Source organism: Artibeus jamaicensis, unplaced genomic scaffold, assembly GCF_021234435.1.
Source record: "Artibeus jamaicensis isolate MK-2021 breed Jamaican fruit bat unplaced genomic scaffold, CSHL_Jam_final contig_685, whole genome shotgun sequence".
Classification (NCBI taxonomy): Eukaryota; Metazoa; Chordata; class Mammalia; order Chiroptera; family Phyllostomidae; genus Artibeus; species Artibeus jamaicensis.
Window position 1 is genome coordinate 26,236,496 of NW_026521924.1, and position 26,399 is coordinate 26,262,894.

General features: G+C 44.4%; 1 protein-coding gene across 1 annotated transcript; it reads right to left on the reverse strand.

Moving 5' to 3' along the window:
- Positions 1 to 1,358: 1,358 nt before the first annotated feature.
- On the reverse strand, positions 1,359 to 26,253 carry LOC119063223 (zinc finger protein 25-like). The gene is given in 8 exon segments (XM_053671195.1): positions 1,359 to 2,476; positions 5,965 to 6,060; positions 6,328 to 6,454; positions 12,083 to 12,141; positions 16,277 to 16,417; positions 16,420 to 16,468; positions 16,523 to 16,655; positions 26,108 to 26,253. Coding segments are annotated over 8 exon segments (1,869 nt in total).
- Positions 26,254 to 26,399: the final 146 nt, after the last annotated feature.

Here is a 26,399-nt window from a genome sequence, read left to right on the forward strand (position 1 = left end):
AAATGCAATGACATGGTATCTATATTTTTATTCGACACTATTGTTTTCAGATAAAACAGTCGGGACGTGTTTTGAGATGAATTCCTTTTCACTGGTGTATATTAGCCCCACTGACTCACCACACCGACATTTCTTTATCTACTCTATCGTTAGTGGACATTTATTGCTTTCTGTTCTTTACAAAATGAGTACAAAAATTACTGCGATGCTGCAGTGAAACTTTTTGTGACGTGTGTGGTTGCAGATGCCCACGTTCCTCTAGGCCAGTGGTTTTCTGTGATGGAGCTTCTGGCATTGCAGATGAACCTCTTCTTTCTGTCCTTCCACTGGGACACTGTGGGGCGCTGAGCATCTGGGGCCCTCCCACCTGCTAAATGCCCGCAGCACCCTCAGTCCCAGCGGCAGCCAAACCATCCAAACCCGGAGTCCAGCACACATAATGCCCGTTTATTACAAAACTTTTATGACAAAATCATAAGCACGGGATTCTGTAACATGACATCACACTCAAGCATTTGGGGTGAAATGTTCACATTAAAACTATAAATTATGGCACCCATATTATTATCCTACCAACCTCGCTCAAGCAGGCCTTACTTCTGCTGGAGCCTGCATTTCCAAACACCTTTTAGGATAATGCCCGGGAGAGAACTGTTTTCCTGTGTGTATCTACAGGTGGGATTGTTGGGCCGCCAACTGCGTGACTGCTCGACTTTCACCTACAATGTGTACAGGGTGGGGCAAGAGTGGGTTTACAGTTGTACGGAAAATAGTCCAATCATTAATAAATATCAGTATAAGAATAAACTCTGTGTTTCACCTACTCAGAACCATAAACCCACTTTTTTACCCACACTGTATCCTGTATTGCGGAGACCGTATGGGTTCCGATATGAAAATCCAATGTACCTATAATTCATATTATATAGCACATTCATGTACTATATACTTATGTATGCATATATTTATAGCCCAAAATGCCTCAAAAAGTCTTTACATATAAGTCATGCTGTTGTGTCAATAAACTATTCATGCTTTTACAAAAGTACCACATTTCACATTCTATTAAAAACAATATTTTCTGTTACCTTCTCGGCAATAAGTTTGGTCTTACATCTGAAATATGACTTCTAGTTAAACCATATTTCTACAAGAACAGTTTACTTCCCGTGCCTTAAAATGACAGATTTCCCCTTAACATCTTTGAATACTTGTTGAAAGCTTTCACGTGCTCCAAGTATTCAGGGGCCTTCACTCCTATATTAATCCTCTGACTGCAGTTGGCTCTAACCTACTGATGAAGACCTCCTCGCATGTGCTGACATCTTAGCGCTTCTGCCCTGCAAACTTGGTGTTCATTAGGTCTGACTTGTAGGTGCCGCCTTCTGCCCCCGCAGAGGGTTGATGGGAGTTTTCTTCTTGTGTGTTTTCCTTTGATGTTTGGTGAGGGCTGACCTCTGGCTGAAGGTCTTTCTACATTCATGACACTCATAGGGTTTTTCCCCTGTGTGAATTCTCTGATGTTTTGTGAGTGCTGACTTTTCATAGAAAGTCTTCCCACATTCGGGACATTGGTAGGGTTTCTCTCCTGTGTGAGTTCTCTGATGTACAACAAGGTTGGATTTCACGCAGAAAGATCTCCAGCATTCGTTACACTTATAGGGTTTCTCTCCCGTGTGGGTCCTTCGATGCTGAGTGAGGTTCGACTTCACACAGAAGGTTTTCCCACATTCATTACATTTGTATGGTTTTTCCCCTGTGTGAGTTCTCTGATGCACCGTGAGGGCTGACTTCTGGCAGAAGGATTTTCCACATTCGTTACATTCATAGGGTTTTTCCCCTGTGTGGGTCCTCTGATGTTCAGTGAGGTTGGACTTCACGCAGAAGGACTTTCCACACTCGTTACACTCGTAGGGCTTTTTCCCGGTGTGCGTGCTCTGATGCTGCGTGGGGCCTGCTTTCTTACGGAAGCCTTTTGCACACTGAGTACAGTCACAGGTTTTCTTTCTTTTGTGAATGCCCTGATCTTGAGTGAGGTCTGACTTGCTACTTAAGGCCCCTCCACTTTCATTACCCTCATCGGTTCTCCCCCTCAAGTGCGTTCTCTGATGCTGACGGAGCTTCGATGTCTCGCGGGAGGATTTCTCACACTTACCACCTTCACAGCTTTTCTCTCCTCTGTCGATTTTCTGATTCGGAGCGAGGCGTGACTTCTTTATGGCTTCCTCACTATCCTTACATTCACTGGCTTTCCCTGTTGTATGCCCTTCCTGACGTTGAGTAAGGCGTGACTTTTCATGGCAGGATTTCCCACGTTTATTATCGTCATAGACTTTCTCTCCCACGTGGGTTCTCTCACTCTGAGTGGGGCCCGACTTCTGCAGGGCCTCCTCATTTTCGTTACAGTCATCAGGTTTCTCTCCTGTGGGCATTCTCTGGTGCTCAATAAGGTCTGACTTCTTGCTACAGGATTTCCCTGATGTATCACATTCAGAGTGTCTCTCCCCTCTGTGAGTTCTCTGAGGGGCAGGTTTTGACTTCACACATGAGGATCTCCCATTTTTACTGGGTTCCCTCAGGGTTCTAAGACAAGCACTGAACTTGAACTTTTGCTTGAAGGCTGTTCTGTAGTTACTACCCTCAGAAGGTTTCTCTCCCATGTGAGTTCTCTTGTGTGTAACAAAGGCTGTTTTTTGGGGAAAGGCTTTCCCACAGTTATTGTATTGAAGAAGTTGCTCCAAAGCCAGGTTCCTCTGGTGCTGAGCAAAGGCATTATTCTGACTGTGGGACTTCTTCTGAGCACCTTCGCAGGGCTTGTCTGCCGTGTGAGTTTTCTCACGCCCAGTATCGAGGAATCCACATCCCTCGAAATCATCAGTCTTTTTTATCACATGGATTCTATTACTGATCATTAATTCTGAAACGCTTTGCAAGTTTGTGCCAAAGGAGTCGCATTCATGGGATATTTTTCTTGAAGGCATTGGGTTTGTGGCCATTCCTAAGGTTTTATTTCTTTCCTTACTCAGTGTTTTGTTGTTGCTGAATGACGCTTGCCTTGAATATTTACCTGCATTTTCTCGGCTTCTCTGTTTCACATTACTGACTTTCTGGACTTCTAGAAATATTAAAGATTAACACACATTATACATCTTAACACATTTCTTAAAGACTGGGGTTGTACGTAAGTGTCCCGTGTTGAGCTGTTTCGTGGGTTTGAGACACAGTCTCCTGGGATGTAGGAACTCTGAAGCAAATATTTATTCTACCCTTTTGGTTTGGTAACATGAAAACAAAGACAAAAGAACATGCTATAGTAGGAAAATAGAGAGAAAGCTGAAAATTAATAGGAGTTAATTTGGCTTGTTACAAATATGACCTCAAAATAGGTAGAGAGTTTGAAATGAAGCACAAGGGATGGTGACTTGAGAACACAGGGTGTCAGGAAAACAGCTGATCCAAGGATGGAAGGTAGTGGAAGCATGAAGTAAAGGTGAGGGACGCTGTGTAGGGAGAGAAGGACGACCGAAAGGTGACCAAGGGAGGTGTCAGGGCAAAGACTAAGCGTGGGGGCAGACTTGAACCTTTTCCTCCTCTGCCTTCTACTTCGATCATTGCAGTAGAGCCCAAACTACCAGCTATCTGCTTCCAAACTCTTCCTCCTCTTTTCCATTCTGCACACCCACTCACAATTAAATTTATGAAATCATTAAATTCCTCTGTTCCAACGATCAGTTCTATAGTTCTGGCTCCATCTCTCCATACGGTGGGGGAAAGGGAAAAACAATGTCCAAAGAGAATGTTAAAATATAGGAGAGGACAAGCCATGCTTGCAACAGAACCCAGTTCAACTCTGTGCTCTGATTGTTGGTGCTCCCATTGATTATCAGAGTTAATCAATAGTAATCTGTCTCGCCCTGGCTGGTGTAGCTCAGTGGATTGAGCACAGGCCTGTGAAGCCTGGGGTCGCCAGTTCAATTCCCAGTCAGGGCCCATGCCTGGGTTGCAGGCCAGGTCCCCAGCAGGGGACACATGAAACACAACCACACATTGATGTTTCTCTTCCACTCTTTCTCCTTCTCTTCCTTTCTCTCTAAAATTAAATAAATAAAATATTAAAAAAAAATAGTAATCTGTCTCGATTGGAAACTCTATTCTTCCCACTTTCAGTCTGCTGACTTACTTTACCAACTGATCGTGTCCTTTCATGATAACTAATTTTTCATTCCACTTTTATGTCATGTTTTCTTCCTCTCTGATCTGTGAGACCTCAAGTACCTGGCTATTCATCTTGATCCTAGGACCTCCACTAATTTTCATCTTAAAATTTGGGCCCATGGGCAGTTATTATTATCCTCTGCTCTTCCCATTTTATGCCATAATATCAACTGCATGCTTAAAAACTTACGACATTTCTGTAGCAGATAAATAGAATCAGTGTACTAGCAAGGAAAACTTGTTGTTGAATGTTTATACTAATTTCATATGCCCAAATTCACAACAGAAGTTCCAATGATCACTCCAAAAGTCTACCATATTATCAACGTCTGTAAAACCACGATGCTTAATTCCATATGCTGTGCATTTGCAACCACAAACCCACTGCCATGTTCTCCACTGAGTTAGCACACATTCTGTCCTCCACCCGGAACCTACACATCCTTCAGGGCAATGCCACTTTCCTATTGTTTTAAAAAATACCTCATTGTTTGAAGTCCCATTGGTGGTAAACACTGCATGTAAATGCTGTCTATACAGTAAGTTCTAACACCCTTCCCTAAGCATTTCTACTTTCATGATCAAGTAGATCATGGCCATCGCTTGGTCAGGTTTCCCCCCTCTTTTGTATTATGTTTGGGATTTCAAAATATGGAGTTGACTTTAAAAAAGTTTTTTTTCCCTTGTGGCCTTTGGATACTTTTCAGGAAAAGAAGGGACCGTGCTGACTTCACCCTCGCATGGATGTATGAGAATTCACTCCTGCCTTCTAAGAACACTCTGCTCACATAGTACCTGGGGACTGTCTCCTGGCTCTCTCCCTACGTGCGAGGTGCTCCTTCTCAGTCTCTCTGGCTGGAACCCTGTCTTCCTGAACTTCAAATGCAGTGTTTAACGGTATAGTTCTTGACCTCTCCTTTTACTTACTACCTTATTCAGAGTACAGTTCGGTCTTTACCAGACCTGTAAAGTTCCGCCCCCAGCAAACTCTCTGCCATCATTTGCTACACTTTCCCAGTAAACCCTCTCTGTTCCCACTGACTTCCTTGCTGTTCCCTCATGGTACTAAGCCCACTCCCATCTCAGAGACTTGGCACCTGCTGTCCCCTTGGAAATCTCTCGGATGACCCGTGTCTCACTCCACCCCTTTATTCAAAACTCCATTCCACTTTCTTGTTGCTGTTCAGATGTTCACCCCCTCAATGAGGCCGCCCCTGACTTCCCTTCTAAAATATCACCCCCATCACTCTCTATCCCCTTCCTCTACCTCTAATTTTTCAGAGTGCTGATTACCACCCTACCCATCATGTATTTCTCCGCTAACTGGATCTGTGGGTAGGAGCAGAGACTTTGCTTTTGTATCCCTTGTGCTTAGGACGTGACTGATGCACAGCAAGGCACTTGGTAAATAAATGTTCATTAAATAAAAGACTGTATCCTTCAGTGCATACCTCAGAGTGTTTAGCACTGGAGGGAAGGTGAACAACGGCCATCATTGAACAGAGAGGAAAACAAAGGAATAAAAGTCTAGGAAGGGAAAGGCAGCAAATGGGTTCTACAAAAAGCAAGCAAATCTCTATAAAGGTCAAATAGAAAATTTAAAACTACGTATGAAGGTGATATTAGGAGGTGTAATAACTAAGGTATGGTGATAATTTCTGAAATGCATTTCCAAGGCCCCAGCCCCCGAACGGGGCCCTCTGGGACCCAGGTTCTGCCAGTCGCCTGTGTCTGACTTCGTTAACTCACCTGGGTGGCCCTGATTCGAGGACTTTCTCTGTGAGGTCCATGGTTCTTCTCCTTGCTCCAGCTTGGATATCAGCTCAGGTTTGGGAACAGAGTGGCCTGTTGTGGGAAATGACATGAGACTCCGCTTAGGGTTCAGGCCCTTTAAGGAACCCAAAGGAAGAAGCCGCAGGAGCTGACAATGATGGCACCCTCATCAGAGCCAACCGCTGCACTAGGGGAGGTGAGAACACAATCAGTTCAAGTTCCCTGAAAAGGATCTTTGAGTCCAAAATCTCAAGCCTAAAATTCACAACACTCGACAGTGACTGGGTTCCTCAGATGGGAAGTGCATGCTGTTGGGAGTGGCCTGGGGACTGTGCTTACCCAGCGACACCAGGTGCCTGTAGGTCTCCAGCATCACAGCCCTGTACAGGTGTCTCTGGGCGGAGTCCAGCAGCCACCACTCCTCCTGGGTGAAGTCCACGGAAACCTCCTCGAACAACACCGATCCCTGCAACAGCCCAACCCCGCTCAGTGCTCAGGACCAGATGGCATGGGAAACAGATACGGCGCGAATCCTACCGTGTCCGCCGTGAAGAGCTGACCAGGAAATGCTACCAAGGAGGTCTGTGTGCCTTCCTTCATGTTATACTTTGGGGATGAAACAGAAATCACAACAGAAATACTGTGCCTCTGTATTTATTTATTGATTCATAAAACAGTTTGAGCTCCTCTCCCTGCTTAGAACTGTTCTACTTTTGAAGGATGCTAAGGCGAGTAAGACACAGGTCCTGCCCTGGCTGGTGTAGCTCAGTCAATTGAGCGCCGGCTTGCATACTGAAAGGTTACCAGTTCGATTCCCAGTCAGGGCACATGACTGGATTGCAGGCCAGGTCCCCAGTTGGGGGTGTGCAAGAGGCGACCAACTGATGTTTCTCTCACACATCGATGTTTCTCTTCCTCTCTTTTCCTCCCTCTGAAAGTAAATAACTAAATAAAATCTTTTTTAAAACAAGACACTAGTCCTGTTCTTAAGGCATTTGTAGACTGATGAGGAGAATTTCTACATAAACATACACATGTAGCGGTGAATTACGGAAGCCATGAAAACAATGTGTGGACAGTGTCAAGTGAGGTCCCAAAGGAGAAGGGGGGTTAAATCTCTTTGTTTTTTCAGGTTATGCATCCTTGAGGAGATCAAGGTTTGATGGCACACCAACACTGAGTTTTGTGTGAACAAGGGGAGACAGTATGAGCCAAGATGCAGACAGCCTACAATGCACATTGAATTAAGGGAACTGCAAGGAGTGCAGCGTGAGGGAACGAGGTTGGGGGCTTGATGAGACACGGAGCAGTGGGAGCTATCTCGTGGTCAAACACGGGGAATTCTGGACTTTCTCCCGTAGACCAGCGCCCTCCAGCTCTTCAATCAGTAAGAGCTTCTGGGTATTTCTTACAAATGATAGTGTACACACATGATTCTTCAAGCCATGTACCAAGAGCAAAGCCTAACTTTCCTAATGTTTTTAGCTACAAAAGAAACATAAAAGGGCATTCTGATACCTTATTTACATGCCACATGTGACTTGATTGTGAGGTTCTCTGGGACAGACGTCCCTTCTTTGGAGATTACCTCTGAGGACAAAGGGGACCTAGAAATAAGTGGTATAATCAAGATTATCGTGTGCAAGGGACTCTCTAGAAGCAGGGCGGAGGGTGTTTCAAGCAGTAGCTCTCAATCAGACATAATTTTGCCATCCACAGGGAATTTGGCAAATGTGTGGGGACATTTTTGGTGGTCATGACCGTGGGAAGGGCCCAGAGATGCTGCTAAACTCCCACAATGCATAGGACTGCCTCTCCAACAAAGAATTTTCTGGCCCAAAACATTGCTAGTGTCGAAGTTAAGAAAGCCTGTTTTCAAGGGAAGTCAGAGAGGAAGGTCATAGGCTAAGAGAGGACTGACCACCCATTTTAACATACTGGACAAAGGACTTAGAGGTGGGAGCTGATTCTAAATGGAATTAACCATTTAATTTCATTTAGAATCAATGGAATTGGTGATTGGTTGTGGGCTGACAGAACAAGGAGCATCGGTGCAAGAAACTGCAAGAGCAGCTGGGCCTGTGCAGATGCCGTGTCCTGAGACGGACAAAACAGGAGCAGGACAGATCGGGCAGGAGAGAGAGAACCTGGACACGTTATACTGAAGGTACCTGCAACACACACACACAAAATAAGGTGTCCAGGTCTCAGCTGGAGCTCGGGAGAGAGGTGTAGGATTAGGGCACGTTTGGGGGAATCAGGAGCAATCAGGCGGTAGCCGAAGCCACCCGCCTGGGGAACTTGCTCACAAGAACATGGAGACCAAGGACACAGAGCCTGGGGGACAGTAGAGTGAGGACAGGGGGCCCTGGTGACTAAGAAGGAACACGAAGCAGGAGTCAGCAGTTGTAGCTGCAGCATCTAGAAGAGCTCTGGTCTCCGGTGGAGCTCAATAAGCAGCTGCCAAACAAGGGAAGAGTGTCTCAGAAGCCACTGGTGGTGACAGTTTCAGGAATAAGTGACACTCCTCGCTCGATGCACTGAGCTAGGTACATACACACATTCATCTCCTCTGCCTCTAAAATGACACCAGGGAGAAACATAAAAACACTACTGCGTTTATCAGGACAGCGGAGGGCCAGGGAAGAGGACGTCACCAAGTGAGAATCGTTGACAACTTCCTGAAGATGGCGAGGAGGTGGGAGAGAGCGGAAGCCCTGTGCTCACTGCTCAATACAAACAACGTGGCAAAGTCCCGGGTTCTGTTCAGAGCCTGGGGAGACCTCCCGGCTGTTCCTGAGCAGCTGCGACAGGGAGCTGAGGCGAGCGCAAGCCACAGAAGAGGAAGCAGGAGTAACAGAAGGACCGCCACCTCCCTGGGCAGTCCCTTACCCCCACAGGGGTCAGTGGAGGGTGGACACTCAGGAGGCCGGGTCTCTATAAAAAGCAGGCACAGCCTCCGGGGCTCTGCACGAGCTTTGCAACCCAAAGAGATAAGCAGACCACTTTGCTTAGTACCCTGATGTGGTCCCAGCTTTTCTTTTAAGGCAGGGGCAGGGGGGCCCCTTGAGCTCCAATCCCCTCTGCACGGCCTAAAGACAAGCCTGCCTGGGCACGTGTGCCAGCAATTCACACAGAAGATCCCAAGTCAGTCCTTTTGTTCGGGGGAAAAGCTTGCCAAGGACACAGACCTCCGCGTTGCCAAGTAACACGCGTCGGCAATCTGAGTTGACATAATGAGGTTTTTACCTTTCTGTCCACACAGAAAAAAAACAAGGCTTAGATGGAGAGGGAAAAACAACAATCTAAAAAATAAGCCTCCAGGACGGACTTGTAAGACTGTTACATGAATTTAATGTCAATAATAAGCGACAGCCTGAAGAAAGATAAAGACCAAAGCAAGTAGACTGAAGACTTGAAAACAAGCTGAATTCTGATACTGAAGAGAATAACTCTGAAGAATTCAAACTGGTGTTCCCAGTTGATGTAAGAGTCTTTACTGCCAGCAAACGAGAAAAGTTGGCCATGAAAAAAATGTCCATAGACACTGAATATTTTGTTGCTGACTTATGAAAACAGAAAAACACTCGAGAGAAGGCTTGAACACCAAATGATAAAGGTGACAAAAATGAGCCAATCTCTCAACACATAGAAGAAAAACGGCCGAAAAACAGAAATGCAAAAAATGCAAGAAAAGTAAAAAAACGCAGATGGCTGATCGGGTGAGGCGAGGCCAGTGTGATGGGGTCTGGGAGACCAGAGCGGAGACACTGGGGAGGGAGGAAAGCAACCACTGTCAAGCCACTGCAAACACTCAGGAGCACCCGAGTTTGCACCCGGAGGGGGCCCGTCCGATTACCAAGCAGCCTGAAAAAAGAACGAATAAGCAGACGCTGCCTGGTGAAATACCTGAAACGAGAGGATAAAGAAGAACCTGCACAAAAGGAAGAAGAAAACAGGTCGCCCACAAAATAAGCGAGACCCAAGCTGCCACAGGACGCCTCCCCGGTCTCTCCAAATGCCGAGAGCCCATAGAGATGATCTTTTCTCGTCATGCTCTGAAGGAAAAGGATTTCAAACCCAAATCCCATAAGCAGTTATCATTTATGTAACGGCAGAATAAAGGCACATTTAGATACCCAGATGCAGAAGGCATAAAACCACACAGTCGTTCTGGGAAATGCCCAGGAGTCTCTATCAAACTCAGCAGAATCTGAGCAAGAAGGCGTGATTCCCAGAGATTGGGGTGGACAGAGAGAGGGGCTGAAGGACGGGTTCCTGGTAAAGCCCTGGGGGTGACTTACAGGCTATGAAGGGGAAGAGTGTGTGGAGGCTAATGCAACAGGAAACTTTTTTTGAACAGTTACTTGTAAAGCGTATGTAGGTAAAGTTTTGTATTTTTTGACAAAGCACCATATTGTGGGAACCGAGCCTGAGAATACCTGAGATTTTGGAAGAGGAGCTGCTACAGGGATGGACGGTGATGCTGGAGCAGTCCTCGTCAACCGCAGACCACCTGGGGCTGGGTAGGACGGCCGGCCATGGTGGACAGAGATGGTCTGATGCTCTGGGTGAGCCAGGACTGCCAGCCCTAGTGCATGGTCAGCACTGGGCACCTGAACCCCTCCTTCCACCCAAGTAGGTTGCCAGATTTAGCATTATGCTAAGTGACATGGGCCAGTCAGAGAAAGACGAATACCACATGATTTCACTTACACATGGAATCTAGTGAACAAACTGAACTAACAAACGAAACAGAGACAGATTCATAGACACAGAAGATAGACTGAGGGCTGTCCGAGGGTGGGGGCTTGGGAGGCTCTCTGACAATGGAGAAGGGACCAAGAAAAAAACTCAGACACAGATAAGAGCAGAGTGATCGCTAGAGGGAAAGGGGAGTGGGGGTGTAAGGAAGGGCAAAGGGGGTACATGGTGATGAAAGGAGACTTGACTTGGGGTGGTGAACAGTACAATATATGGATGATATATTATGGAATTATACACTGGAAACCTGTGTAATTTTACTATCTGATATCATTCCAATAAGTTCAATGAAGAAAGAAAATAAATAAAAATACAGGGCACTCAGTTAAATCTGAATTTCACGAGAGCAACAAATAAGTATTTAGTATAAGTGTGTCCAATGCAAGACGTACTTTGTTTTATGTGCCCTGTGTCTTATCTGGCAACCCTATGCCTAACAGGTCTCCCATTACAGGTTCTTGGCCAAGTTGGAATATAAGCAGATGATAAACTACCACCAACAATGGGTAGCAAGCTTGCAGTACACGTGGACTTGAGGTCTCTGGCCAAATGTCTAATGATGTCTCCTTAGAACTATTCCAGCTGCCAGGTCCTGAAAAGCTACTTCTATCCTCTGTAAAACGGGCATGATAAAAGCACCTGCCTCATGGTGCTGTCAGGATTATATCAGCTAGTCCGGGTGAGGAAGATAACAGTGACTAGAATACAGCAGCCCTACATGGTAGGTAATATTATAACTGACCAGTTATTACTGTCTTATCACTTTTCTTCAAACTCGGGACAGCAAAAATAACCAGAGAATGGACAATAAAATTTAAATAAGTACTCTCCAAGTAGCTAGAAAGTACAATACAATTGTTAACTAAACATTCCCCAAATAATACTTATTATGTAAAAAAGATTAAAAAATTGATTGTGTGGGAGAGGGAGGTAAGTGAATTGGAAGATGGTATAGGAGGGATAAATGGTAATGGGAATAATACAATGAAAAAAAATTAAATTAAAAAAAGAAAGACATTAGGTGATGTCCACAAAACCCGAGATGAGGGAGCAGTATATTTTATTGAAGGATAATATAAAAACAATTCCTGATGTTGATAGAAATATATGTTTGCATCTGTGCTGAACACATCAAAGGTAACCGATAACAGAAGAAAAAGCAAACTTAGCCCTTTGCAACCACTCGAAGAGGAAGAAATTAAAATAATGCAGGGGAGAAGTCAGGAAATTAAAAAAAATGAAAAATGATTGACAAGAACCTGTTACTAAAAACACAAAAGAACTCCTAGACTCCACTGGGAAAAAAACCGGCAATACATAAACCACTCACCTCGGGTATGTTCATTTTCTTCCGCTCCTGGCGACGTTCAGAGAACCGTGACGGCTGAGCTGCGGAGAGGGGTGGAGCAAGGACAGCATGAGAACTAGGTGTGCCTTGAAGGGCCCCATGGCACGTCCCCCTAACCTGGGGCTCACCACGAGGAGCTTAGAGAAGCAGGCTTTCCATTGGGAAGAGTAAATATTTTTTCCTTGTTGGTTTCTTACAATGGATAGTCTCCTTTGATTCCACAGCAGACAAATGTATCAATAAAACACCCTGGCTGGTGTAGCTCAGTGGATTGAGGGCGGCCTGCCAACCAAAGCATTACTGGTTTGATTCCCAGTCAGGGCACATGCCTGGGTTGCAGGCCAGATGCCCAGAATGGAGTGCAACCACACATTGATGTTTCTCTCCCTCTTTTCCTCCTTCCGTTCTCCTGTCTCTAAAAATAAATAAATAAAATATCTTAAAAAATCAATAAATAAATAATTTTAAAATATATCAACAAAACAAGGCCAAGTTCAACTAAGAAAGACTTGGTTAAACTAATCATAGCATAGCGAGGACAAGATGCCACACCTTTGCTCCATTATTAAGCACATTACATTCTGAATTTTTTGATGTCTGGGATTTACTTTATATTTATTTATTTATTTTAGAGAGAGGGGAAGGGAAGGAGAAAGAAAGTGAGAGAAACATCAGTGTGTGGTTGCCTCTCACATGGCCCCCACTGGGGACCTGGCCTGCAACCCAGGCATGTGCCCTGACTGAGAATTGAACCAGCGACCCTTTGGTTCACAGCCCATGCTCAGTCCACTGAGCTACATCAGCTGGGGCTGGGATTCACTTTAAAATAACCCAGTAGAGGAAGGTGGGAGGGGGGAAGCGTGTGAGGGTCAGAGTGTGTGCACGGAGGCAGAGGGGAACTCAGATGAAATAAAACGACCCATATACTGAAAACTGCTGAAGTTGTGGCAGGGATATGGGAGCCGTTCCATTATTTTCACTCCTTCACTATGTTGTGAATATTTCCAGTAAAAAATGTAAAAGATGATACAGCAGCAGAAGCCTCATAGAGAGCTGTTCACTGACTCTGCTCCTTATATTTTTAACTCCTTGAGGTTAAAGAATCCACGGGAACGGGCACGAGCGTGCTGTCAGGAAATCTAGTTTTCAGGGAAGGGATTTGTTCTCCTTTGGTGCAGGGCCTCCAAAGGCCTTTTTATGAAGAAACTTCCTTTGACTTGTCACTGGGGACAAAACAGCGGCTTGGGATTCAGAGTCGAGGGGCCTTGGTGCTCCTTTTGGTTCTGCTACTTAAATACTGAAAGCCAAAATGATAATAATCCAGGTTTAGTAACATCGGTGATTCTGACAACAGCTGTATAGCGCTCACTATGTGTAACAGTACTGCGCTAAGCACCTCACAAACATTATCCCATTTATCGCTTAAAAGAATGCAAGATGTAGGCACTATTATTACTCCTTTTTTATAGAGGAAATTGAGAGGAGGAAAGTGAAAATGATATGGTAGAGATAGCCTTTGAACCCTGGCAGCCGGCTCCAGACACCTTGCACTCAGCCCTGTGCTGCAGACGCCCTTAGGCCCAGTGCTGCTCACTTTGAACTTGAGGCAGGATTATGTGAACACCCTCCCTGTGCTCCTCCAAAGACAGGAATGGGGTGCGGAGCATAACCCTACATTCCAGATGTGGTGATGCACGTGGCTTAAAAGCTGGGCAGAATCCGAGAAGAGAGGCGGGATCACTGGTGTGGGGAGGAGTTTCTGGGGGGCCTCCCTCCCGGACCGTGTCCTCATCATCCCATCCACTGGACTTCCTCTTCCCTCGAAGCCCACCTACTGCCTCCATCCTCAGTCCAGCTTACTTGTCCCCTTCAACAGCTGGCCCTCACCTTCACTGGCCAATGGATCTTGACAGCCGGTGGTTCAGTGATATGACTCAGGGCAGGATGGTCAGGAATTGCTTCTGACCCAGCAAATTAGGAACCTGTTTGTTTCTCGCATCTCTGCCCTGCAGCCGTGGTAGCCGTGGCAGCCATGTCTGGGGAAGGTGGGGGTCTCCCAGGTGGGAGCCCAGTTCCTGGTGTGCCCCCCTTCTTTCCTCATAAGAATTCCTCAGGAGAATTTGGACCTGGCTGGAGCGGGTAAATTCAAATAACTGGAATCTTTGGCCCAGGTCCACTGTGTCTTGGAGTTCACCATCCTCTATGACAGATTTCTCAGCGTGGTCCCCAGACCAGCAGCATCAGCATCACCTGGGAACTTGATAGGAATGCAGATTCTGGGGCCTTCCCCAGATCTACTGAAGCAGAGAAACCCTGGGGTGGGGCCTGGCCAGCTGCCAGCTTTTAACAAGCTCCCCAGGTGATTCCGATGCATGCTGGAGAACCCCTGCCAGAAAACGTGACTTAGGGGGCTGTGTACACTGCTGAGGGCACAGGCCAGAGAGACAGTGAAGGAAGAGCCCAGAAGCCTCAGTTATGCAGTAACCTGAGGGTTCTGAACAGATATCAAGAAATCTCCAGGGCGCCCCTGGAGCAGACTCTGCATAGACTCCAGGTTCCTTCTTGTGGCTCCTAGGGACGGGCCACCCTGCTAAGTGCTGTGAAGCCTGTCCTGCTGGGCCAAACCCTGCATGGGACTCGGAAATAAAGCTCTATGAGGTTTGCACCTCCGCTCCATCAACTACTGGCCATGTGACTTCACCTCCAGAGTCTCGGCTTACTGCGTGGTGAAAATGGGATAATGAATACAGATTTTACAGGGCGGCCTTGAGAACAAATGATATACTTAATAAAAAGAACAGTGTGAAAGGCAATCAGCATTTCCCTGGGGCTCAGTGAATGTCACCACCTGCGCGCAGTGAGCCACAGGTGCTTTCTGGTTCAGTCCTCAGGTCCGCCCTGAGACAGGGCTTAGGAGTCACTTCATTTTGCTGACGGAGAAACTGAGCCTTAGAAGCTCATCGTTTTGCCCACGGAGACTCAGTTGGCTGGGCTAGAATTTGAGCCCTTCCGTCTTAGTTCACGCTCGGACTCTGAAATCAGCCTGGGGCTCTGCAGACCCACCACCTGCCCTTAGCCGGCAGGCACGTAGTAACTGTTACAAGAATTCATTCTCCTCTCCACTGGGCGTGGAGGATTTACTGGCTAATGATGGTTGCCCGGGGCACATGCACACTCCAGGGGCTTCTGGAAACAGTCCTTTAACATTTGGATGCCTTTTCTGGGGGAACTTTATTCCGACCAAGAAATCCAGGTCCTTATCCCCTTCGCGGAGCAGCTGGTCCTCCGCCAAGCTGCCCTGTCACTTGGCTTTCTCTAGGGGCAAAAGCAGAGGGGACCGGGGAGCAAGCGCTCCAGGGTCTCAGTCAGCACGGGATTCGCGCAGGTTTGAGTTTCCACCAGGTGTGGACCCAAACCTGCCCGCAGACCTGACAAAGCAACCCTCCAAAACTGGGCTCTCACCTGTTGTGCACACCCTCCATGCAGGACCCGGTCACGGAGCGACTGGCACACCGGAGCCTCCACTGTTACCTGCCCCTCGAAGCTGGAGACAAGGGAGCGGACGAACAATGAGGAAGAACTGCACATGCGCAGACGGAGCTGCGAAGGCTCGCAGCTCCGCTCCGGCTCCGGGTAATCCGCCAAATGCGGGACTCGCTTTCCCATAAGTCTCCACGCCCCTCACCTTGGGACCGGGGTTGGGGGCCCCTCCTGATTTGGTGGATTGGCTGACTGGTGGTCCAAAATCACCCATACACTTGTTGGGGTCCTGGTTCCTCCCAGGAACAGCTCCCAGGATCTGAACCTGGCTTCGCCTACAACCGGTGACACTCCGGATTCAAAGCTACCTTGACAAGAACACATGTCTTGTCAACTGCAAGTATGAAAACATAAAAATTTAACTGAACTACTAGAAAACACAGACCAGCAAGTTTTCTCCCGGGATCGCAAACATCTCCAAACTGGACTTCAAGAGCGATGCACTAAAATTGCAGATAAAAGGGCAAGTGCGCATAAATCAACGGGAGATTTAGTTCAAGGAGAGCACTCAGAAGTTCCTGTGTCAGGAATGCGCACGTCAGGTAATACTTTTATTAAAACAGGGCCCTGAAAGTTCAATGTGGTTTTTTTTTTAAGTTCAGATTTTTATTGACTGTGTTACAAAAGAGGTTTCACCAAATCGTCCAAAGCCCAAGTCATCATCAGACTCCTCCGATTCTTCTTTCTTCGCTTCCACTTTCTTTTCCTCGGCGGGGGCAGCAGCAGTGGAGGGGGCAGGACCTCCTGCTGGTGCCGCACGAGCCGCTGGGGCGGGTCGCCGGCCCCGACATTGCAGAGGAGGCTCCCAAGGTTGACATTGGCCAGAGCCTTTGCAAAGAAGCCAGGCCGGAAAGGTTCAACATGTACACCAGCTGCGTTAACAAGGGCGTCGATCTTATCTTCCGTCACCATCACCTCGTCCTCGAGCAGGCCAAGGGCCGAGGAGGTGCAGGCGAGCTCCCAGACGGAGGCCGTGGTGTAGGCGAAAGCGGGGCGAGCGCTGCCCGGAGTGGTGCTGGTCGCCGGATGGAGCGAGGGCCTCACCCCCACGAGGCCTTAGCTTCCTCTGAAGGACCGAGCACCTTAGCGGCAGCTGGGGAAAGGTCTTGATGCATTGTTTTGATTTTTACATTGAACATGTGGTTAATCATGTTCTTACTCCTTTTACCTATTTATTTTGAAAATATTCAGGTGTACAGAAAAGTTACAGGAATGATTCATTCTGAAGGAACACCTACAAACTGTTTAGATTCACCAGCGGTTAATATTTTTTCACTTTTGTACTCTCTCCCTCTCTCTCTCCCTTCTCACCACTGCAGAGTAACTTTCTAACATACACTGTCACCCCTAAAATGAGCATGTATTTCCTAAGAACAAGGGTACTCTTTCACATAACCACAACCAATGATCAAATTGAAGAAACTGAACTCTGATAAAATATTATCAAAGATGCAGGCTGTATTCAGATTTCACCCATTGTTACAATGATACCACTTATTTTCTGATCCAGGATCACACGTTACATCCTTTTCTGATACCGTGTAGACTGCTTTAATCTAATTCTTCAGTCTTTGTTCTTTTTAATTTTATGACAGTGGTAATTTTGAAAAGGACAGACTGGTTGGTTTAAAGAACATTCCTTTATTTGGGTTTGTGCGCTTGTTTTCTCATAATTAGATTCAGGTTGCCTATTTCTTGGTATGACATTAAGGGATGTTGTGTATCAGTGAATCGCACCAGATCAGTTTCATTCACACGATGTCACTATATCACCTGTTTCTCTTACGTCAATGACAGTAAGAGGAAATAGGTTCCATTCACAGCCATTCACAGTCGTTCGGTGTCTAGGACTAGGTGAACAAAACCTGGGCAGAACGGAAGACACTTACACTCCACTCCAGGGGTGTCTGACCTCTTGGCATCTCTGCGCCACACTGGGAGAATTGTTAGAATTTTTGTCTTGAGCCACATATCAAATACATCGTGACACGTAATCACAAAAAAATCTCATGTTTTAAGTAAATTTACGATTTTGTGTTTGGCCACAGCCACAGCCATCCTGGGCTGAATGCAGCCCGGGGGCTGCAGGTTGGACACCCCTGCTGCTGTTTGACATTAAAGATGTGAACGGGCCCTGGCTGGCGTAGCTCAGTGGATTGAGCGTGGGCTTCGAACCAAAGGGTCACGGGTTGGATTCCCAGTCAGGGCACATGCCTGGGTTGCAGGCCAGGTCCCCAGTAGGGGGCACGCATAAGAGGCAACCACACATTGATGCTTCTCTCCCTCTCTTTCTCCCTTCACCTCTCTCTAAAAGTAAATTAAAAAAAAAAGTGAACGGGGACATGTACAGTTTTCCTAAATAGCAAGACTCAGCATTCTTTAACAAAATTCCAATCAGAATCTCAGTAAGATGAATGATGTGACTTCTTTCTTTCTTTTTTTTTTTTTTAATTTTACTTAACAGAACACATTGAAATTTCATCTGGAAGAACAAAAAAACCATAGTAAAACAGCCAGGACTTAAAAATCATAGTATTTCTTATAACACATTAATAATGTATAATATTAATATTCAAAAGATAGCCTCTGGCTCCTTAGAAAAACAGGTACAAATCCAAGCATACCTAAGAATTTAGAGTATAATGAAGGGGGATTTCTGAGTAGAGGGAGGGGAGGACAGAGAGAGGTAAGCAGGAAATCTCATTAGGACTCTAGAGGCGATGGGTAGAGAGAGGAAGAGTACATCTGTCATCCATACACGTTCTAATACATAAATTTTATATAGATTCTTGATGTAACATTGTAACAGTAAACCACCAAGTGCCTAGAGAAAACATAAAATAATTTTCTCATTTAGTCTCTGGGTATGGATGGCGAGCTGTCAAACCTTAAAAGAAATGACTGCCAAATTTTACTCTAGAAAAATTTAAAACCTTCCTTTCAGAAAAGAAAAAAAATCAAGTGAAAAACACTCGGAAAATGTATTTGTTAAGTATGTGAAAGAAATGCTTTATTGACTTCATTTAATTATCTCTTACACATTTATAAAAAGATCACACTACCATAAAAATGATCTATGGATATGAAGGGGAAAGTAATAAAAGAGAAAATGCAAATGAAGAATAAATATGTGAAAGTAACCCATAAACTATGAATAAAAAATGCAAATGTGTTTTGGCCTATACCATTGGCAAAGATTATAAAGAAAAATGATATCCAGGGTGGGCATAAGTTTGGAAAGCATTCATTTTCATAAATTTCTATCTAGAATATAATTTATAAAACAATTTGGAGGCCACTCTACCAGGATTTAAAAGGAACACGCGCTGTAATGTAGCAATTCACTCAGTAGAAATATGACCTAAGAAAATAATTTTCCAAAGTTACATGTATAAGTACATTTCTTATAGTTTATATTAATAGCAATATATTGTTAAAAATATAAATGTAAAAAACTGAAAAAGCATAGACAATAGCTTGTAGGACTCTATAAGGTGGAGGATTAGGTAACCATTAAAAATTATAATGTAGAACTACCTTATTGACATGGTGGGGATTTTATAATATATTTTCAAGTAAAATGCTCTTTACACAAGAATATAAGGCATTCACTTTTTTTAAAAATTTTATTTATTAATCTTTAGAGGGGAAGGGAAGGAGAGAGGGAGAGAAACATCAATGTATGGTTGCCTTCGTGCAATCCCTGCTGGGAACTGCCCTGCAGGGAACCGGCCTGCAACCCAGGCATGTGCCCTGACTGGGAATTGAACCACGAGTGTCTGGTTCGCAGGCCCGCGCTCAATCCACTGAGCTACACCAGCCAGGGCCATTTTTTTTTTTTTGTAAAAATCATACATGTTTTCTAAGGGTATAAAAACAAACGTGGAAACCAAATGCAAGAACAAAAAATTGGACCAAAAAACTTAAAATGTACTCTCATGCATAATGATAGAGTATTCTATGCAAGGATTTTGTTTCTGAAGACCTGGAAGAATTCAAAACCTGCACCATTAAATACTAATGTCCCCATAGGAATAGCTGTATAATAGGAAAGGTGCATTCTTAGGTAGCACACATTCACATCTATTGTGTATCTGCTCTAACGCTACATTTCTTATTTTCTCTGTGCCACCTCTGACGTCGCATTGAGCGTTCTCCACAAAATTCACTGCATACCACATGATGGGGTTTGTTGAAGTGTCTTTGCAGTTTAACATCCAATTTCCACTTCAAAGTAATTGGTCTTCATGAATTTTTAAGCCCCCTAAGAGCACTTCCAATTAATGAATATTTGAATGAGACTGGTGTAATTAAAATATATTAAAATTTAATAACGGTGAATGTTAAAGTAACTGCCGAAGTGACAAAAGTATTCTAAAGCATTAGTGACAGCGAGCTTAACCAAGAACACGCACAGTTCTGGCTTAACCAAGAACACGCACAGTTCTGGGCTTCTCTGTCCAATGGGCACGTTTTAGCTCGTCTGCTAAAGAGACACAGGCAGACCTCAGTGGCGCAAACACAGTTCACATCCGGGACTCCTCACTGGTGTGAGGTATGCAGTTCCTTATGGTTTTTGGAAATTTTAGTAAACCCGTAGTATTTGGAAAATTTGCATCAAATATTAACAATATATGTGACCTTAGATAGGTCATTTACCCGTTCTACCCCAATTTTATTGTTATTTTAAGCAAGGAGTAAGATTGAGGTTAACTTGCAAAGTTCTTTCCAGTACTGCCTTTCAGTTATTCTATATGTAAGATGAAAACTTTTCTTTACCTTGGCCAGAATTGAGGGAAAAATATCAGTCAGGCATGGTTATATATACAGGTATATATACAATATATATAATATAGAAATTAATGACTCTGGAAAGAAGCAGAAAATAGAGCTGGTGTGTAGTTTAGATATATGGTCCCCATGGCGCTGGTCCCCCACCACATTCCGAGTAACAAGGTTCTAAAGCTCTTCTTTCTTAGCACTCAATCCTCATAAGGCACCTTCGTTTTTTGAGAGAGGAAACTGAGAATTACACGGGTTAGAAAACTTCTTCGAGATAAGATTGTGTCTCAGTGGCAGGTCTGGGATTTGGAGCCAAGCATGTTTGTCTTCATAAACCGTACAAGCACGGATCATTGTTATCATGGTCTTACCAGGGGCACTCCAAAAAAAAAAAAAAAGAATAGCAATAGAAATAGAAGTTATGAAAACCGAAAATTCTGAAGTTGAAAAGTACCTTAACTGAAGTGAATATTCTACTAGAAGAGCTCAACAGTAGAGTTGAGGTGGCAGAAGACAGAACTTGGCAGAAAGCAAATGTTACCATATACCAATAGAAGTCACCTGCTCTGAAGAATAGAAAGACAAGAATGAGAAAAATGAGCAGAGCATCAAAGACTTGTGCAATACCAACAAGCAGACAAATGTATGCACAACAGAAGCCTTAGAAGGGGAGGAGAGAAGAAAAGGAACAATATCTGAAGGAGTAATGGCCAGAAAGATCCCGAATTTGGTGAAAAATAGTAACCCGCATATACTAGAAGCTTAACAAATTCCACATTTAAAAAAACACAGAGAATTCCACAACTGTATTTATCACTATCAAAATGTTGAAAGCCAAAGACAGAGAAAATCTTGAAATCGGCTAGAGAAAAATGACCTTTCATGTACAAGAACAACAATATAATTTACACCCGACTTTTCAAAAACAACAGAGCCCAGAAGCCATGAAATGATACTTTTGAAGAGCTGAAAGGGAAAAAAAAAATCCATCCTCCAAGACTCACATATTATCTCTGGGAAGTATTCATGCATTCTAGATAATTTTCTCCCCTGCATCTAATTTTTTCTTTTATTCCGAGGCTTAGAAAAAATTTTTTTCTAATTTTTTTCTTTTATGTCTTAATTTTAATATTTTGAAATCCAGTCTGGATTTTTCTAAATTATTCATAGACTTCCCATTTTACTATTTGTCTTTGCCTGTTTATTCTTCTATTTATACTATCTACAGTACTTATACTCAGCAGTTCTACTTTATTTTTCAAGGTAGTCCCTCATTGTGTTTCATGGTAGCAATTTCTTATCCATCAGCCTGAGACTAGAGTAGCCATTGCGCATGCACTGTTAGGATGTGAGCCAAGGACAGGACACTATTACTAATTACGTTTCTGTGTTAGATTAGAGGCAGAGAGTCTTACATTCCTTTTTTTTTTTTTTTTTTTGGTAATTTGCTTTATTTCATGAAGCAAAAACCAAACATATTTTTCTAGCAACTGAATAAATGTAAATAAAAGGATCAAAGATACCAAATCTTGGTTATTGTAAATAACGCTGCAAGAAAGTTAGGGATACACATATTCTTTTTGGTCCTTCAGGTTTCTTGGGATATATTCCCAGAAGTGGGGTCAGAGGGGAAGGGGGTTGGGGGCTGGGTGAAAAAGGTGAAGGGATTAAGCAAAGAAAAACAAACCAGAGACACAGACAACAGTATGCTGATTACGGGAGGGAAAGGGGTGGGGGAAGGGAGAAGAGGGTAAAGGGGATAAATGGTGATGGAAGGGGACTTGACTTGGGGGGAACACACAACGCCATATACAGATGCTGTGTTGTAGAACCGTATACCCGAAACTTGCGTCATCGTATTAACCAGTGCCACCCCAATAAATTCAATTTTAAAACGTTTTTTGGGAAAAAAGGTCAATGATAAAAGTTAGTATTAAATTGACAATATAAAACACTGATACAACCCAGGGGTTGTAGAAATTATGATAGCAATGATATACCCTTGTATATCTGAAGGTTTAGAATACAAATTGATAAGAACTTACCTGAGTTTTGTGCTTTAAATTGTGGCGACTATATACTTTGCTACCTCTTTTGAAAAAGCCTAATTTTAGGACCTTCAACATATTGTACTGATGATCAAATTCACAAAAACCTATGCACAGGTTAGTGAGTCCCCCGTCACACTGACAAAGGGACACAACTCTCATGTGACGTAGTGGCCATGGGTGAGTCTAGTATGGCACTGTCCTTGTCAGTATTCAAGTAGCGTCAAAACCAATGTAAGATATTTATATTTAACCACATGTTAACTCATTAAAAATCTGTGGCTCAAAACTTGAAATTAACCCCCAAAGAACACTTTATCTATTGAGCGCAACATTGTTTTGGATGTAAAAAATTTTTTTAAGATTTTATTTATTTATCTTCAGAGGGGAAGGGAAGGAGAGAGGGAGAGAAATATCAATGTATGGTTGCTTCTTGCGCATCCCCTGCTGGGAACCGGCCTGCAACCCAGGCATGTGCCTTGACTGGGAATTGAACCACAATCCTTTGGTTCACAGGCCTACACTCAATCCACTGAGCTACACCAGCCAGGGCTGAGCGTAAAATTCTTAATAGGTAATTCTTAGAGAAAAAAAATTATTTTCTGTTCAAAGAAAAAATTATGCCAGTGCCTTCTTACTGTTTATAGAAACATGGATGTTGCTTCTAAATGCCTTGAAGCCGCGTAGCTGTGCTGCACACTCTGCACGTACACTGCCACTTCTCAGTGACACACTGTCACTTCCTCAGCCTGCAACCACTGTGTCCTCATACCATCCACACGCCCACACGCACAAACAGTAAGTCACTGTGATGCATGAGTGGTGTCTAATTTTATTTTACTCCCTTACCGTCTCCCCATTCACATGCCAACCAACTTTGGACTTTTTCTCCTGACTGTTCACCGAATCCGTGCGTCCTGCAGACGGGGCTCACGGTGGAGTGCACAGCACAGACCCCACGGTGTGATGTGAAGCCAGGCGACGGCTGCAGGATGGCATTCGGTCCCGTCTCACGTTTTCCTTGACCCGAGAAAATTCATCCAGCAGAGAAACCACGCACGCATGGTTGGTGTGCCAGGGCCTGTGGCCCTCCTTCATCATCCACTACTCTGCAAAACATGGGTGTGTTAGAGCTAGTCTTTGGCTGTAGTGATTGTGAAAATACTCTGACCTTCAAAGTTTATGCAACATCAGAAAAGCATACAGGGCCCTGGCTGGTCTGGCCCAGTGGACGGAGTGCTGGCCTGCGAACCAAAGGCTCGCTGGTTCGAATCCCAGTCAGGGCACATGCCTGGGCTGCAGGCCAGGTCCCCAGTGGGGGGCATGGGAGAGGCAACCACACAATGATGTCTCTCTCTCTCTTCCTCTTTGTCTAAAAATAAATAAATGAATAACATTTTAAAAAGAGAGAAAAGCATGATGCAGGTGACAAGGCCTTTAAATTTTACGAACTCCTCATTAGACATCAGAGAGTTCACGCTGGAGAGGGACCTGATGAATGTGGAAAGGCCTTTAGCCAACAGGCAGCCCTGAAATGCCACAACAGAATTCATACTCCAGGGAAATGGTACCTCTGACAGTGCTTCAAAGCTTACTGAGCCTTGGAACACACATACTGACCCAACATTACACAAATGTGACAAGTGTGAGAAATGCTTTAAATGGCACTCCCAATTTAGTAAGCTTCCGAGAACTCACGCTGGAGAGAAATCCTTCCAATGTGATCTGTGTGGAAGGGTCTTTAGCCAAGAAGTCCTGAAACGGCATTAAAAATGAACACTGGAGACAAAGGTTTTCATTGTCACACGTGTAGCCATGATTTTAGCGGTAACTATGAAGGAACTCACGCTGGAGAAGCCATGTGGAGGCAGCCAGTGTGCCAAGGCCTTCAGAAATGCACCCGGGGTGCATTACTGACCTGAGGTAGCCCATACATTCCTAAGTTAATGAGACAAGCCAAGACTGAAGACTCCCACGCATCAAACCTCCTTCGTCATCTTACTTTGGTTCCTAAAATCCGGGGCTAAAGCAAATTAAATGTCACACATATAATGATGTCCACGCTGACCCTTATCAGTCCATCACTTCCATACTTGAATCCAAATGACAGGAAAAAAAACACACAAAAAAACCAACCCAACTAAATACAAGACTAAAGAAACTTACTCTGAAAAGCTGGCATTCCAAGTAGGCCATCACTAGACTTGTTAGAATAATAGGCCCCTTATTTAAAAAAAAAAAAAAGCCAAAGTGAATATTCTTCTTCTGTCCCTACTTATTTTCTTGTTTATTTGGGGCTCTCACTTACTGTAAGCCAGTTTCAGCCTCTGAATTCACTTCACATCTTAAGAAGAAATAAAAACACGTCCAATATGAATTTTTGGTCGTTCAAAGATATCTTAATCCAAGAACTCCAAGTAAAATCATTTTAGGTTGAATTTTTCCCATTTTTAATATATTCCTTTATAAATAATTTGCTACATCTAACAGTACAGTGTTTTCAATACAATCAAAATGATGGTCATGAAAGATTTTGTTAACATTTCTCTTGGAACATCTGAATATTACAGTATTAAACACATGCCCAGTTTTCTTTCATTTTTTTTGTTATTAAATCCTGTATATTAGATACCCATAGTCACCTTTTTGAGGAGCTATTCAGCTGTTATCCAACAGAATGGCTCTTGTGGAAGAAGTCAGCCCGAGATTTTGGAGGATGGGTTCCAGACTCCAGTTTCATCACAAAGAACTGGGGATCTACACCATGTCTCCTAACCTACACGCTCCGACGTCTCACAGAAAGTAGTATTGCGTGGTGTCGTTGCGCTTCCTTCCAAGCCACAGGACTAAGGGTGCACTAGGAAATTTGAAAAACCTCAGGTTGGTGGGCAGATTTCTGAGAATCAACTTCAACTCTTCCGTGGTCTGCACTGTAACTTCTTAAATCAGAGTTTACAGTATCTGTCTGATTATCTCCACCCCTCCCCCAATCCCTGACCTCTCATCTATGACTTGCACATTTGTAAGAATCACAGACTTCAAACTTTATCTGAGCACTTCCTTTATTTTATTCTCCCCAGTTCCCCCTTCCACTCTCTTCAGGAACTGTTACGACCTTTCTCATATTTCATCCACTGTGCTCACCTGTGATGTTTTCTCTTGTTTTACCCAGAAATTCAGATCAAACACTCAGGCAGCCCCTCACAATTTGACCTTCGGACCCTCCGTTTTCAACCTCATCTCCACCTTCAATGTCTCTTTACCTCTAACTCTTCCATTACAGAAAGACTTTTCCTCCTGTTTTCTATTGGAATATGTAAAAATCTCCTACTGATAAATACAGAGATAAGGAAGGTGGATTTATTTCCTATAAATTTCTGATACATGCTGTCATTTTACCTACTGTAATAAAATGCAATTTGTTCACTTCCAGGACGATTCCACCCAATTCAGTCAATGCTTGTCTGAATCAGACTCCTGAAGTTGAGGCATTAAATTCCCTAGATTTCAAATTCCATACGTGCTCTCAGGCATGTTCTCTCCTCTCAAGTGCTCCCTCCCTTTTCTCCTATTTCACCTCGGAATTAAGTGTTCCCGTCATGAAGGCTAAACGAGAAGTGAAGGAACCAGGGAGTACGACTCAGGCCTGAGCGCTGTCCACTCCGTCGGGCTGGCCCCTGCCTGGGGCATCTCTCCCCGCTGGGCTTTCCCCTGCAGCAGCGTCTGGTCGCCCCGGCTGGCCCCGGGGCACAGCGCACATCCGAACCGACAGCTCTCCTGCATGGCCTCTGCTCAGACGTCCCCGCTGCATCCACCCCATCCAGGGACCGGTCCCTGTGGCTGCTGCAACACAGCCCCACAAACTGAGAGGCTTAAAACAACGCAAATTCATTCATTATCTGACAGTTCCGGAGGTCGGGATTCTGAAA